This window comes from Oryzias melastigma, unplaced genomic scaffold (genome assembly GCF_002922805.2).
Source record: "Oryzias melastigma strain HK-1 unplaced genomic scaffold, ASM292280v2 sc00731, whole genome shotgun sequence".
Lineage (NCBI taxonomy): Eukaryota > Metazoa > Chordata > Actinopteri > Beloniformes > Adrianichthyidae > Oryzias > Oryzias melastigma.
In genome coordinates, this window is record NW_023417319.1 from 1 (window position 1) to 17,370 (window position 17,370).

The 17,370-nt window shown below is 37.5% G+C and overlaps 1 protein-coding gene across 1 annotated transcript; it reads left to right on the top strand.

The window, feature by feature from the left end:
* Nucleotides 1-671: 671 nt before the first annotated feature.
* On the top strand, nt 672-17,207 carry LOC112139107 (endothelin-converting enzyme-like 1; the record flags this gene model as incomplete). The annotated part of the gene is made up of 8 exons (XM_024261809.1): nt 672-730; nt 3,062-3,113; nt 7,415-7,482; nt 9,664-9,812; nt 13,451-13,516; nt 13,714-13,809; nt 15,827-15,903; nt 16,008-17,207. Coding segments are annotated over 8 exons (667 nt in total), but the record flags the coding sequence as incomplete, so codon positions are not given.
* Between the last annotated feature and the right edge of the window lie 163 nt (nt 17,208-17,370).

A 17,370-nucleotide genomic window follows, 5' to 3' on the forward strand; every position in this document is an offset into this window, starting at 1 on the left:
TGGTGACTGGTGTTTTCCTGGATGTTCTTGAGCTTGGACAACGTACACCGCTCCACGACCACCTCCACAGTTGAGATTTCTGTTGAGGAGAACCTGCTCTTCTTAGCAGGGCATTCAATCTCTTTGTGTCCTTTTAACATCTTAAATAGGAAATTTAAATAAATTTGATTATCTATGTTTTTTTTTGTTGTTGTTGTCTTTTTTCTTTGTTTTTTAATCACTGAAATGGCTTGAAATCAATGAATCGATCAAATATCCTCATATAAGAACAAAAAGCATTTAAAAACAAAAATATAAATGTAAAGCTTTATCCGTACAACATCAGACACAGCTACAGTTAAAGATCCCACACTGCCACCTACTGTTTGGCTGTGTTATTGCAGGAAGAGTCCAACACGGAGCTAATAATCTTGAATTTAGTTGTTTGGGGATTTGGAGCCAATAAACTAGCCTTGGACATCACTTCATAATAATTCGTCTAAAAATCCGTATTTTGTGAGGACCTTCAGCTTGGTGGGCAGACTTAACATTTCTAAACCGGACATTTAGAGGAATAAAGATTTAGATGTTTGCATTTTGCTCACAATCCAAGCAGATTGATTGGGGATTTGAGAGTGTGGGTTAAGAAACGTGTCTTTAAAATCATGGTTGTCTAATTCTGTTCTCCTCAGATGGCTTCTCCCCCCACAGGCGCTTAATGCCTACTACCTGCCTAACAAGAACCAAATGGGTGAGTACTCGACTCTTGGTTGTACATGCTGATGCTCGTGTCAGCCTCTGCAAACACACACACAAACACAATCCTTCCTCCGCGTCCATCATGTGGACGAAAGTGTTAGTAACACACAATTACGCCGCCGTGCTGTCTGTCTTCAGCCAGAAACACGATGTCTGCCGGGAAAAAGAACAACATCCACCTCCTCATGTCATATTCTCGATCATGGCTCGCTACTTTCCACTTCGATCTCCACTTCTCCTGCCTAATTCCCCCCTGGAGGAAAAACAAGCAGCAACAGCTTCCTGAGCGTTGAACAAATCTAGTTTGCCCACCTCTCTAAAAATCAGCCCGTCGACTGCGCCTGTCTACCTGCTGGATTAAAGTCATGGCAGAAAATCAATGGTTAGGAGTTGATGCAGGAGGACAAAGGTTAAACAAACACACTCATCCAAACTCTCTGGGTCATTTTTTTGCAGAGGACTCTACTTCACTCATACTTACTCTTATGTGCTGTATAAGTTTTCACAACAACCTGTTACCTGCAGCAAGCCAAAAATAAAAAAATGGGAATCAACATTTTTATCTTACAGGTCACTGAATTGTCTATGATCTAAACCCAATGCCCCATACAGGTTTTCCCATTCTCACCCACAGACAGCCCGTATCCTCCTGTAAGGCCAATTGGGACGACAGCTAGTCCTAGTTTATGACTTGTTCATGACTAACTACAGTTAGTCTTAAACAAGTCTCAGTGTGTCCAAATTCCAATAGCCTCACAAATACTTCATGATATATTTATCACACACACACAACGGTCTGTGCCATTTTCATGACGTCCCTTCAGGTGGCCTATGAGCCTCACATGCAACCACTTCTCTCTATGACCCTCCATGGACCTGGACTACCCAAAATTCTGCAGCACCTGTAGAGGTCTACCCCCGTATTGGTGCATGTGACTACACAGCTCCGTCTGCTCCCACCTCTGCATCATCAGCGTCTATTTTCCTGCTTTGATTGAATACTTTTGAAGGGCTCCTCCTGATGCATTCAGCTGAATCCAACTCCTCACTCTGCTCTTTTCCACCTGCTGCCCCCGTCAGCAGGGAGGTTCTCAATAACTGATGGTTTACTGGTTCAGTTGAAACCAACTTTCTGGAGATCGCCTCCTCGGGTGGTTAAGAGACGACCATCCTGTCAGTGATTGACCGTTTTCATGTCCATCTCATGTCAAAACACCAGATAATCCCAACATTGTGTGACTGTAGAAACAATAATAAAAACATTTTATGTATTAGTCCTTTTGTAACATTGGAGACTTTGTGTGAGTGGATGAATGAAAACAAACAAGTTTTTAGTAAAATATTTGTTTGTTGAGGAAATTCAACAGTTCATGAACTTCTATTATAATTGTATGTAATTTTTTATTAAGCAGCATATACAACTTTGTTCCACAACTCTCAATTTTAGTCTTGGATTGTGTAACTGAGCTGCAGCCTCTCCATTTTTGATCATTAAATCAGCGAACCCTCTGAGATCACAGCCAGTTTTTTCTTCATCGCTCATTAGATACAGCATAATCCACTCCAATTTACTCTGTAGTTTTAACATTTTTCTTTATTCATGTCATTGATTTTTTATTCACTTAAGAAGAAAGTTTAATTTGGACATAAAAAAAACTCAATGTTTGACCAAAAGATATTTAAATTACTTATTTATGGATGAATATTTAGGCTACAACTATTCTTCGTATGATCCCTAACTTTAAGGGTTATTGGCAGATAGAAAATACAAAGTTTATAGTTCTTTTTTAAACAAACACATCCAGTTTATGAATAAATATGAAAATTTCTTATCATTTTGTGTACGTGGCATAAACTTAAAGTCCTTTTCCCTGTTACTCTGAGACTTTAAGACCTTTAAGAGGTCCAGATTTAGAAATAACTTCAAGGTAACATGTAGCAGGAAATTATCTTTTGTGCAAATTACTTTATGTTGCTATGAGCCCACATGAGTCAAAGTGTTGGCTCCACGCTTTAATAACTAATTTAATGGACAGAAAATTCCTTTAAATGTTTGGAAGTTTCCATAAAATTTCCTTTTTTACTGACATAAAAAGAAAACTGTCCAGATTCACAAAGTACATTTTTAAAATAGTCTTCACAAACAGACAAACAGAGTTTTTAATTTGAAAGACCTTACAAAATAAAGTACAAAAATTCAGTTTTACTGAAGAGGGTTTATTTCAGAAAAGAGAACAGTGATGTTAATATTCTAGTAGCCTGAAAATATCTCTTCGTCCAACCCTTTTAATGCAAATGTTTCATTCTTTGATGTGTTTTCCAGTCTTTCCTGCCGGCATTCTTCAGCCGACTCTTTACAACCCTGAGTTTCCACAGTAAGTATCGCCTGCATCCCCTCAGATCACTGCGGCGAGCCAACGGCTGCTCTGTGGCCTCAACCAAGGTCGTTACGGCAGCTCGAGCCTGGAAAGCCTCTGCTTCTGCTAGGTCCCAACGTACCTGATTAGACCAATTTAACTACCCACCAAGAGCTCAATTATGGAACAAGGCCCTGCTAATGGAAAAGATGTCATTGAGAGGTCGCCTCCCTGAATCTGAGCCCAGCATGTTGATGGGAATGTCACCAGTAGAGTGTCTGTACCTGACTCTGCCTGTTCCTGTCAGCTCCACTGATAGGAGTTATGTTCAAAGCTGCAAATAACTCTTTTATAGGTTTATTATTTATGTTTCAAACATAGAAAACATTAGTCAAAGAAACTGTTTTTTTAATCTACGATATTTTAAAATTTTCTTTTGCATTGTTGTTAGAATTGTTTCTTTACCAGGTGAGTTCAACATCCTCAACCTATTTTTTTATTTTATTTTTTAATGGTTTATTTCAAGCAATCAAAGCAAGAATACACTATTTCAGACTTTATCATAGCAAATGCAGATAAATTATCAGAATTTTAAAAAATCAAGTATAAATCACAAAAAATATATATAAACAGATTTTTTTTCATTAGAAAAGTCATTCATAAAAAATCAAATATCAAACATTAAAAAAGAAATATAGATGTTTTCATGCTTTGGCAAAACACACAAGACGACAATCAGGTTGTTCTAAATTAATGCCGTTCATTTATAATTAATGTTTTTGTTGAATTTTTAAACTTTTTGTGACTTTCTAATTTAAACTTTTTATAATTGGTTGATAATTTAGAGATTGTAGCTAAAACTGTAAACAGGTCAAGTAGTCCATAAAGTTTAGAGAAGAATCAGGAAAGTGTTTTTTTTTTTTTATGAGTGCTTCTCAGATTTGTACGACCAGAAAAAGGCAATATTATTATATATAATTTTACAAGATTTAAAGTGATAAATTTACCACTTGAAAACGTGTAAATTTACGAGAAAAAAAAGTTTCATATTTAGCCTACGACTTTTTAAATCATAAATATACGACTTAATTTTTGTGTCCAGATATCAGCTTGGATCAGGAAGATTTACATGATCTATTTGTCTGCAAGTGGATGCTTAAGAATAGAGCAAAGCGGGGAGCTTGTGGCCCCTCCTACCAAATGAGTTTTCTACGTCACAAATACAATCTTTTTCAAACAACATTTTTTTCGTCTGCTCCTGATTCACAACAATTTCGATGAAGAAACACTCAGAAATTCAGTTTTAATTTTCTTTTTATGTGTGCTCCGTCAATGGAAAAAAAAACACAATTTAAATTGGAGTGGATCTTCAAATCAATCCATTCTGATCAACATTATGTTCTTCTTTTTTTTCCTGACATTCCTGAGTATTTCTTCCAAGCATGTTTGACTAAAACATAAGTGTGTATCTTTGTGTACTAAAATATATATATATATATATTATTTAGTATAAACACAAGATTTCCAAAAAAAGAATCTTACCTGCACATTTTAAAATAGATTAAATGTCCAGTGGGGGGTTTGAAATTCTCCTCTGCATCTATTGGTCTTAAAGTGATGAAAAAGCTGCGACAGCTTCATTTTATTGAAAGCTCTCACTTTTCTGAAGTAGTATTAAACTGGATGAGTGAGACGCATTCATGCCCAAACATTTTCAAGTGTTTAATCTGAGCACCGAGGAGAGTAGACATGTGTAGTGACTCATAAACTCTTGTTTACCAACAGCCTGCAGTCAGCTGCAGGTGTTGTTCAGGTGACGCCACAGTTCACTAAACTACAACATCTGCATTTAAAGAAACTTCTGTGAACAAACACACAGCAAGAATGTCCGATAATTAGACCCTGCAGCCCCTACACTTCTATGTCTTCATTAAAGGATATCGCTGCTACGACTCGCATGCTAATCAATTTTAATTAATGACTGTAGAAAACTGAGTGTACACATAACTGCCCCCTACAAGTTATTACTGCAGCAGCCCTGGCTGCACACACACACACACCTCCACTCATGTGGAGCATAATGAAGCTTCAAACAGCCTGTTAGCTGAAGAAGGAGTCGGCTCGGTGTGAAGCAGCTTATCGACGAGCTGTCAGAAAGTCATTTTCAGGCGTAGCCATGTGAATAGCCTCCAGTCTTCTCTCGCATCGCTCGCCGCATCTGCATGTGGGGCAAAAACAGCAATCCAGTGGAGAGTTTGGGTCAAGTGGAGGAGAGGCGACCTGCAGAACCACGAGGCTTCTCTCACATGGTTCAGATGTTTTATCAGGTGCTACATATCCACAATGCAGCAGTGAGGTCAGGAACCGGGTTTCTTTTAAGATTAGTTCATGTTTGTGTTCAGGCCAAACACAGAAAAAATCTAAGGTGTCATTTTTATTCAGCACCAATCAAACACATCCTGCTTCAGTAAGGATGAAATGATAAAGTCGATTATCACAAGAACGCATGTCAAACATGCAAGCAGACGTGTCGATGTTCTGAGGAACTCCACCGAACGCAACTTCAGTCTTGAAAATTATATGTTTGACTTTTCAGTCACTGCAGACACGAAAGCCTCAAAGAAACATTTAATTATCTTCTCAGTTACCAGTTTTCAAACCTGCTTTTGACTTTGATACAAGACGTTCTGAAACACTAAATTATCCATGTTTAAATGCTCCTACAGCATCCAAATAGCATAAAAACATCATTGACATCATGAAGCTGTTCCCTTGGTCAATGGGAAACATGTGAGAAGAAAACATGAACCTAAATAGACTAAAAACTGATCTCCTTAAAATTAATAAATTAAGTGACTGAATCCTGCACAAGTTTGAATTAAAAATGTTTTATATTTTCCAGTATTATTTTTAACTGAATAAATTTCCTTGATATAAATTGATGTGTATATTGTGATGTGCTTTTATCTGACGTATTTCTCAACTTCACAGGTCATTATTGTAAAATAAAAATGTGCTCTTAATAGCTCACCTAGTTAAACAAAGGTTAAATTAAAAAAATAAAAAAATAAATCTGAAGCATCTCTGAAGGATTTTGATAAACTTCTGTCAAATCTAAGTGAAATAAAACCTGAAATCCAAAGAACCACACTGATAAACACAAACCCTCACAGAAACACGTTGACCTCCTAAACTGGGGTCTGCATCCTGAGGCTCCAGAGACACTTGTGGCTCTTTGGCTTAGAAGAAACCGCTTTGAATAAACTCTTGGTAGTTCGTTTTGGCTATTTTTCTTAAGTTAATAATGTTATCAACTGTAGGTTTAGATTTTTAATGGTGTAATCTATTATAATAAGACGAAAGCATCATTTTTTGTCACATAATCTAATTTTATTTAAAACAGGCTGAATTTTATTTTGAAATTAACTTCTATGTGCTTCTGTCAAAAGTAATTTAAGATCAAATTGCTATATAATTTTAAAAATAGCACTTTTATAAATATTTAAAAGTGAGATGTTATTTTGAAAAGTGGTTTAATGACCACAAACATAAATAAAGTGTATTTTTATGAACAGAATTTGAAATTTGTGTTTCTCGTTTGGTTTTGGTCAGTATGACAGTAGACCAAATGACTCTTTTAGGGTTGAATGTTGCAGACCCCTGTCCTAAATACTTACTTATGGTCCAAGACAATGCGGGAAACTACTGAAAGTCCCACTCTGATTATCTTTTCATCTACTTTGAAAGTATTCCCAGTGGTTTTAATGACGATTATGCTGTTTCTAGCCCAAATCTCAAAAACGATGTCGTTTTCTAGGACATAGTTTCTGCAGAGCAGCAGTAGTTGATTAGAAATTCATCTATGAGTTGTGGGTGGTACCGTTGACGCAGAGCAACCCCACCCCCCTTCCCCTCTCTGTTGTTGAGAGAGCTTGTGATCCTTCTAGTGTAATTTCTAGATGAGCTCTTTTTCAAACTACATTTTTTTGTCTGCTCCCTATTTTAAATAAAAATAATACCCAAAAATACTATTTTAAGCTTTATTTTCTTTATATATGTCCACCATCATCAGAGAAATGCCACAAAAACACAATTTCCATCAGAGTGGGTCTGTAAAAACATCAGGCTCTTTTCAAGCAGTTCAGACATCTTTGTTTTTCATTTGTTTGGATTAACGAGAACAAAGTGTTGGGAGGTTGATTGGTTTTATTCAATTTTAGAGCTTCTCTGTGATTCTTAGAGTGACGTTATTTAATAAAGATAAAGTCTATCTCTTGGAGAGTTTCTGTTGACTCATGATGTCATGTTCTCCGTGACAGATCTCTGAACTATGGAGGAATAGGAGCCATCATCGGTCATGAACTGACACATGGATATGATGACTGGGGTGAGGAGAACAACCTCTTTCCCTTTAATCCATCTCCAGAATCTTCGCTACTATATAAAGTTGTATTTCTACAACTTTAGGTTCATTCGATCATTCATTCAGTGTTTATTTATTGTCACAAATTAAATTTGTTTTCCAGTAAAAACAGTTTTCCTTTCAAACATTTACTTTATAAAGGATCACACATTTTCTCCATCCATCCTCTAAACTCAGAAAGTTTTTTTTTGTGCAAACAAACTTTGTTAGTTCATTAAAATGTTACTTTTTTAGAGTCAGAGATGCAAGCCAGTGTAGTTTCAGCTCTAATTAAAGAAGCTTTAAGGAAAAATTAGTAAATGGGATGCTTGAGAACACTTTGAAGTTCAGGTCAAAAGGTTCAATTATGAATGATGATCCCTGAAATGACTTAAGATTGAATTTATAGATACATTAGGGGAATAATCCAGTTAAAGAGGAAGTGATGTCAGATTTTTGCCAACTCATGGAAAATGGCACAGATATGGTAAATGTAGATAGATGAGTACATTTCCTCAACAGGAACAATACAACTTTACGATTTAAATTAGAGCTTGTTGCACTATTTTTAATTTTTTTCTCAGATTTTAAATAATTTAGGCTGTTTAAACCCCATTTCCTCTCCAACCACTTGTGCACAAAAAGTAAGACATGTAAACACTGAAGCCTCAAAGGTATCAAACATGCATGCTAACGCCTAATTAACAGTAATGTCTGCTTTGCAGGATTCTCCTTGATTTCATGATCCACTGCACAAAACATGACAACCAAATGTAATTTTTACTAAAAGTAAGGGAAAAATCAGAAGTGTCTTTTAATATGTAAACTCCAACATTTCCCTAAAAAAATACTATTTTGTAGAAAATTAAAGCAAGATTTTTGCCTCAGGCACCACACACCGTTAGAATTCCCCCTAACAGCATTTTTTAAATTGTAAACAAATCACAATGTAGCTAATTTATGTTTTTTTTTCTCTACGTTTTCTAGTTTTCGTTGTTTCTAACATGTAGATTTAAAATTATTCTGACAAAGCTGCGAGCAATCATTTTGGAGAGCACTTCTAGTTTTAAAATGGACACCTGAGTGGAGGTACAGCTGACTCTGTTTGTCGCATCCGTCACTTCATTGGTTAAGGACATTTTAACATGTTTATTACAAAACAAAGAGACTGAAGTAAAGAGAAGCAACAAGTAGTGTTGTGGATTCACAGGAGGAGTGAGTCAAGGAGATTTGACCTCCAGGAGTAACTCCAAAAGTAAATCTGAGCTTTAAGGAGGAGCCACAACGTCTTTCTTCACTCGTAAAAAAATAAAACATTTAATTGTATTTATCGTATTGGTACCATTAAGATTAATATGAATTAACTCTTGTTTTGCTAATAAATAAAATAGCTTTTTTTTCAAATTATGAAATAACTTTTGACAGCTGTTCACATTACTTCCTTTCAAAATAAAAGGCACCCTGCATTACACAGGATCATCTAAATGCAGCAAATATAGCAGCATGTTAAGTGATGTCTGCAGTCATTTTTAAAAAATAAACCCTGTATTTATTTACCATTTGTGGTGCATTTCAGACAGAAGTTTGTAAATCTAACAAACTAGAATTAAATCAGAGCTAATTAAGTGATTCTTGATGTATAATGTTTCGAATTTTTTCAAAAATAGAAAATCCACCTTAATTGGTACGCCTTAATGATGGTTTTTCTTACTGACCTCCAATTGATTTTCTGTTGTACACGGCAATAATCTGTTAAAATTTTTTAGTTTGACTTATAATCCGTATTTCCTTCAACTATTTATAATGAGTTCAGAAAGTTTTAATTCACTACTTACTTACTTTTTACTCTAATAGCACTTTTCTAATTACAAACTTTTTCTCTTATGAAGCTATGAGTGCAACAACCCCCAGACATGGTCAAATTTTACAAGCTTTACAAGTTTAGTTGCACATTGCAACAAGCTTCATTGAAAACAGCTCGTTTTCACGCCGTCTTCATTAAGCATTTAGCAGCATCACATGATGGTATTTTTAGTGTCCATTGAAGATCTGTGTTCGAGTGCCGTCTCCATCATCTCATCAATAATGTCATGCTGGGCAGTTCTTTGGGTTGTTCTTCATTCTAACTCTCACCCTTCCACCCTGCCTTTTGCCCCCTCATCTTAGTGATGCAATGGTTCATGTTCTTAGGGGGTCAATATGATCGCCACGGAAACCTCAAGCAGTGGTGGACCGAGGAGTCGTACAGAAAGTTCCAGAAGAAAGCCGAATGTATCATGGAGCTCTATGATAACTTCACAGTGTATAACCAGAAGGTGGGCTTAGACACACACAAATGTGCACAGACACACACCCTTCACAGTTTACTGTTTCATAGACTTTTTCTTCTTTTTCAGTGGATTCACAGCATATTACTGGTTTCTGTGTCCTGATTGGCTGTTGACATTATCAATCAATCTCCACTGTGCCATGCTTCCTGTACAGAATGCGTGCATCTTACCAGTGTTATACAAATCTTCAATCAAATCTTTGTTTTCGTTCTGTAAAACTGAACATATTTTTCTATATAAGTTTAAAATTTGAGAGTTTAAACAATAAAAATGTGAAAAAGTTCATGTCTGTCTGAGGAAGGTGGATAAAGTGTGTACTGAGGAGTTTTACAACCTTCAAACATCTGTAATCCTACTTAACGGATTTCACCTTTCACAGGTTACCTTTAGATCATAATCCCTGCGATGAGCGAGGGAACGCTACTTAAATGAGATCTCTCACTTTTTCAAATTAAAGTTAGTTTCCACACCTGCGGGTGTGAAATGTGCTCTGCGCATTTGACTCTACCGGTGGGGGGGCTGCAGCTCCACTCAGAAACCATTTAAAGCCCCTAAGCTTCAAATTTAAAGCCTTTAACATGACCCAACTGTGAATTTGAACTCAAAATCTGTCAGTCCCAGGGTGGACACTCTACCACCATACCACTGAGCTGAACATCATAAAGATGAGGAAGTTCATGCAGTAAAAGCGTGAGTTCAGTGTGATGGAGTCTGCTCATTACTTTTTGCCTGACTAGTTTAACTCTTGGGTTCAGAATCTATGATCTGAATCTAACTGTAACATTTCTGTCCGTTATTGTAGATTAAAGCTCTTTTCTCCTGTGTGGTTCATTAGCAGTCGGCTTGAATAGCTGCAACCATTGACTGTATGTGAGAACTGGATTGAGTTAGTGTGATGTCACCCATAGAAAATGGTTTATTCCAGCTCCAACCAAAATAAGTCAATTTAGTCGTGATATGGAATCAGAAGTCGTCAGTAAGCAGTGATTGGTGTAGGTTGATCTAAACATTTCTATGGCAACCGCTCTCACCAGTCAGAAGTGAGCTTGGTGGAAGTCCACACCCCTACCACTTGAAAATGCACTACACAAAATCTGTCAAACGGTTGAAATGGTGGATGTGGGGGCCAGCAGGCTCCACCTACTTTTTTTGAGACATCTGGCTGTAATTTTTTTGCTGACAAACAGAATGACTGAGTAATAACTGTTTATTTCACTATAGAAGTCTACGGGATTTTGGCTTTTTGGAGCCATCTGGAATGCCAGAAGGGAGGGGTCACTCAGTCCAGTTCTGATATACAGTCAGTGGGCTGAGCCCAAACAAAGGAAATGTGTGGCGTATGGTTTCAAAGCATTGATTATTAAGTACAGGTGCAGATTAATACGGTGGCCCTGAAGTCCAAATCACATCAACAAATCACTCAACGCAAAAACACATTAAAGATAACAACTACAAAAAAAGCAAAGCCAAAAGTAAAAAAGTTCACTTTCTCAACAGAAAGTGTTTTGGCCTGGCATTATCATCTGACAGAAGCTATTTCTTTAATTTTCTGGCCACGCCCACTTCAAAAGTTAGGTGATTGATCGATCAACTCTTTACCAGTTCAGGTAAAACATCCTTTCTGCTTTTCCTCTTCATCAAAATTCAAATGATCCAATCAGGGAGGTCTCTTATTTTGTTTCAGTTTTATAACATTTCACTTTGATTTCTGGAAATTACTTTTGTTTTCTGGAATCTTTTTGTTAAGTATTTTATGTTCTATATCTGAATTTTGATTTTGTTTTCTAAAGAGTAGTTTGTTTTTTTTTTTGTTTCACTTTTTCAATTATTATTGGTGAATGATTAGTTGATGTAATTTGTCCTTCAGGCCCACCGTAGATAAGTGTTGTTAGGACAGAAGCAAATGCCAACATTTGCTGAGAATTCCACATCAGGCGGCTGTTCATACTTGAGGATTCTCAAGCTAAACGCCATCTGGATTCATGAATTCCTCCACTTTCTCTCTTCTTTTTTAGTTTTGTCCTATTGAAGCCACTGATCTGAATTATTCCATTAGAATTGATCCTGTTCAAAGTCAGAAGAATTCTATGTATGTTCAGATGTTTTTGTGACAAATCATTTGGGAATTTGAGGTTCTCTTGGTTTCAAACCCAGCAGATCAACAAAAACGAGATTCACTCCGTCATGCAGTGGAGTAAATCTGAAATAAATTACCTTTGAAAGTCAGACAGTGTTTAATCCTCTCACTGTGTTTCTCCATAAATATATATTTTCGTTGAATTTTTCATATTTTGAATTCAAATATTGCTGAGTGCTGCTTGAGAAATGAAAAAAAGAATCTCTGGAGAGCTTCTGCTGCAGTGAGGTGACAACAGTGGAGTGTCTGAACCCCAGATCAGACAAACCTGTCTGACCCAAACTCCAGGCTTTGAGGGAGGCTGTCTGAACCCATCTGTGCTCCGAGGGTGATGCTTTGGAAAACATTAGCTTAGCAGACTCATGGCCATTTCCATGGAGCTGGATCTCAGATAAAGCTGGGAGGATTATCCTGACGGTGACGGCGCCAGAGGGTAGAGAGGGAACGGCTTCAGCGATTCATTCCACATGGTTCTGACTTCCCATCTACAACGTTATGGTATCTTCAGGGGCGTAATCCTGAAAACACGACTGAGTTTTAAAGACCAGAGCATCTGCAACTGTTGCACAAACTTCAGCGAAGCAGAAGAACATTTCTGTTCAGAGTCCCAGCAGGTTAAAGAGATCTCCTCCATGTTGTTAGAGACGGAGCAGCTGGAAGGTCCTCAAAGCCTGGAGTTAAAACCCTCACAAAATCAATCATTTAACTCAATAATATCTTTAAAAAAACAAAAAGTGGTTGACATTTGCACTGATTATTTTAAGCACAGACTAGCTGAAAAGTTGGAGCAGCCATTACAGTGCAAAAGAAATGTTGCAAGACATAATATAAAATATAAAATATCTAAAATATGTACAAAGTTGTACAAGTATTTAAATAGACAAAGAAGATTGGAGCAACCGTTTCAGTGCAAATATACATGTGCAGATATACATGTGCAAATATGCATAAACAATATATACAATATATACATATACACTGTATGATTCAATTTAAATAAAAAAGATGCTTAAAGCTCCAACATGTGGACAGCAAGAGTTCATGAAGGAACTGCAGGAAACAGCAGTTAAAGCACGAGTGTTGAACACTTATCATGTCTCGCACATCTAAGCGTGGGCGGGCCAGGGTGCATGCAGGGAAGAGCAGACTTTGCTACGCCCATTTCAGTAGCTGGATCATTAATCTGAGCTTTTTCTAGCATTGGGTTTTCTGATCCAACACGATTTGAATTAAGAAAAAATTAAAAAAAAAATGCAGTTTAAATCTACAGTTATTTATGTAGGTTCTCTATTATAAGAAAAATGCTACAAAAACATGTAAAAAACACAAAAGTTGATTATTTTTGGAGTGGAACAGAATATTTAAGAAAAACTTTTCATAAACTTCACATTTAATACTGAGCTGAATGCAACCAGGAAAGCTGGTTAACAGACTAAATCTAAGTGACCAACACATCTGTGAGTAAATATGTGTGTTTTCTGTGTAGGTTAATGGCCGTCAGACTCTAGGAGAGAACATCGCAGACATGGGAGGGCTGAAGCTGGCGTACTCCGTAAGTATACCATAATTCCTCTTGTATTTAGACTAAACGCAAAAAGCAGAACTTGAGTTTTTCTGGACACCAAACTCTCGCGAGTTTCATCCAGGGATCATATCAACAATCTGTCCTGAACTTAGGTGCTTAATCTATTTTCAGACATAAAGCCTTCTGTGATCAGGCTCTCTTTTGCTTCTCTTTCCTCCCGTCAGGCCTATCAGAAGTGGGTTCGGGAACACGGTCCAGAGAGACCGCTGCCCGGCCTCAAATACACTCACGAGCAGCTGCTCTTCATCGCTTTTGCACAGGTAGGAATCATTTCACTCTTTCATTACATTTTCTTATGATCTCCTTTTAGCGGCAGCGACTGATCATAGGGGGCAGGTGGGGGTAATAGGGAATCAGTATCAGTTGATGGATGAACATCCTGCTGGAGGTATTGAGCAAACCTGATGATGATGCAGTATTCACCTCAGAATTAAACCACCTCTGATCTCTATGACTCATCAATGAAACTCGCTGGTTTTATTTAAATCCTAACTTCATGTAATGGTGGCAAAATGTGAAGGTGCTTTGGAAGGAAGCATAAAGTGATTTTTTAAAAACTCTTAGCACAGGAAAGTGCTGTGAAAATCAGGAGCTCACTTCCACTCAACATTTCATGCACGTCGGAATAAAAGGCTTAAGGCTGTCTCCAACTTCCACAGAATTTAATACAGTCAATCCCCTGAAAGTTCACAGCAGGCCAGCAGACAAGTCACTTATTAATAATCTAACTTTTTTTTCTGACACCAGGGATTTTAAACGTATTGATCAGTGTCCCGTGTTTTATTAAAGTGCAGCCAATAAATTACCGAGCACACAGAGACACGTCAACGTGTTTTTGTTTAGACGTAGAATTCACATTTGAGCTGAAAGAGTTTGATGCAGATTCTGTTGCTTATTTGAGATCTAATTTCAGCTAAAATCGAAACAGGAGAACGTACAGTTTTTATTAAAGACACACAAAGAACCCTCTTGAGGATCAAGGTCGATTGCATCAGCTTTTGGAGTTTTTTTCTTCTTTATGATCATGTGTTTAATCTTAAGCATCTAAAGTTGAAGAAATCTTTAGAAGAAAGTGAAGGACAGATGAAAAACACGTACAGAGGCATGTCACTCACCTTCAGAGAAATGAAAGATTCAGAGTTGTCAGAGATTGCCAAAATCCTTTTGTAGGATTCTGTCATAACACTAATGCAACAGTTGAAAAGAGTGTGCATCTTCATGAACATATATTGTTGTCTTCCACAGCCTCTTGCATGTTTTCCACTGTATGTTTTGTTTTTTAACACCCCCCATTAAACCTTGTTACCTAAAACATTAAAAGGTGATGTATTTATACAGTATATGCATCAATAGCCATCAAGGGGTTAAACTGTAATTAAAGCTGTGAGCAGAGTTGTACAGCCCGCAGGTGCTAAACCCCCCTCACTGACTGACGTCCCATCCCCCTTCTGCCCCCACCGCCCTGGTCACAGCTGCACATGCCAAATTCACTAAAAAAATACTTTTTTCAAAATGGCCGCTTTTCTGCTGGTGTTATCTCCATAGCAACCATTTTATTTTTTGGTCGCCTGAGGATGACGAACAGGTCTATGTAACTTTTAAAAGGATCGGCAAAAGTAAATTTTTGAATGTTCTTGGCAACTGAGGTTTTTGCTAACTGCACCCACATTCCTAATGTATTCATATTGTCTGTTATATTGTTTGTTCCGCTTGAGCTAACTATCATGTATTACAGTTTCACAGTAATCCAGTAAAAAATGCACAAGCAGGAGAACGTCACTTTTGCTAGCTCACCACCATGCTAACGCCATTAAAAATCCACAAATTTTAAAACTAACGTTTTATTCCCAAGTAGCTTCCCAATGATGCTTGAGGAGTTAAGAGGCTAAATTAATTTGTATAAGGTACAGAAGAGGATTTTTTTTTTATTGTTGACTTAAGCTCGTAGTGTGGGAAATTCTGAGGAGAAAAGTTGTTTTTTTCCCATATTGTAGGAAAATATGAAAATCACCAAATTTCCCACTTTTCCATAACCTCCTGTGTCCATCCCATAACCACTTTAACACTTAACACACTTTCTGACAGGTTTGTTTTGGTTTTGTTAGTGGGTTTTTAAATATATTTTTTTGAGATTGGCGGAGGGGATTGACATTTAAAAGGTGTAGTATAAGAGAAGAATTGTGAGAAAAATCTGGTCGGAATCATTTTCCATGATGATGTCAGTGAATGGTGGTTTGTGGTCCTCTTCCTTCATGTGAGTTGTGTCATTGTTTTCAGAACTGGTGCATGAAGAGACGATCTCAGTCCATCTACCTGCAGCTGCTGACTGACAAACACGCTCCAGAGCATTACAGGTACAAACATTTCTGCATGACGTGATTCATCTCCAAATCACGACGATCGGTTTAAGCTGCCGCCTGCGGTGAGGTCGTGACTTTGAATTTCCTTTTTTCTGTAGGGTGATCGGCAGCGTTTCCCAGTTTGACGAGTTTTCCCGGGTTTTCCATTGTCCGAAAGGTTCTCCCATGAATCCTGCCAGCAAATGCTCCGTCTGGTGAATTTGGCAGCACTTGATGAATCTCAGTTTTTATTTTCACACCCAAATATTTCTCTTCACTTCTGGATCCTTCTCTGCAATGACCTCCAGAGCCTCTGGAGGCAACACTGAGTTGGTTCAGGCTCCACCAGTGACTGCTGTCATACTTTTAGTTTGGATAGTACCAGTTTGATGACAGAAAGCATGGATGATCATTCATATGGTATTTCATTATTTATATTTTTGTAAGTTTAGTTTTATGTTAAAATCTATTTTTATATTTGAAAGATATTCATAAACATGTGCAGGAATCTTAGTTGTTTAGCATTATTTCTAGCATTGAATAAAAATGAACTTTTCATGTCCAAAATTTGAACATTTTCATACTTCATGCCAGCTGTGCCCTTCTTTGGGTTTTTTTGGAGGGTTGGACTTGTGTTGCAGTGCTGCCCTCTTGTGGCTGCAGAAGGGAATGGTTCCTGTTCTGACTGTTGTGTTGTCTGCCTGCACCGGTCTCTCGTATCTTTGAATGTTTGTAAGGTTTTTAAGATTTGTCCGTTTTTGAAAAGCAACAAAGATGGATTTTTTGCAGCTGACGGCGGATCTTCAGGATCAATTCTTCAAAAACACTGAAGCGGGAGATCCTCCAAACTCTAGACTTTTGGAGAAGAAGAGTTGTAATTTTTCCCTGGAATCACAGAATGAACTGATTTTTCTCTTGAAAACAGAAGAATTCACATCTTTGAAGGAGCGAGAACTCAACAATTACGATGTTTGAGTTCACATCACGTGATCATTAACCTCCTCATTACAGAACATTCGAAGTGAATCTATTATTAAAGGAGAATCAGAGATTTTTATGGTATGGCAGGTAAAATACTTTACTTTTGAAGGAAGAAACTGCTGGAATGATGAGTATTTTTACATTTGGAGAGCTTTCTCAGATGTTGTTGAAGTGAGTGCATGTTTCCATCCATCAAATTCCGATTGATAACAATGGAGGATGTTCCACAAACGCATCAGTCTCATTGTTCAGCTGCTGTCTCCTCCTCCTCCCTGTTGGTCGCTGTTTGATGTTTGAATAAACGCAACGGTTTGATCTCCGTGCTGACATGTGTGTCACTGATGATCCATGATGTTCCTGCATCGCCTCAACCTGGCGGAGCGTCAAACTCTCTCTGCAAAGCCAGCTTCAACACAACCAGGAAAGAACTGGCTCAAAAACAAATGCTGTCCAGTGAGAGGCTAAACAGAACTGAACAGCCACGATCATAAATACATTTAA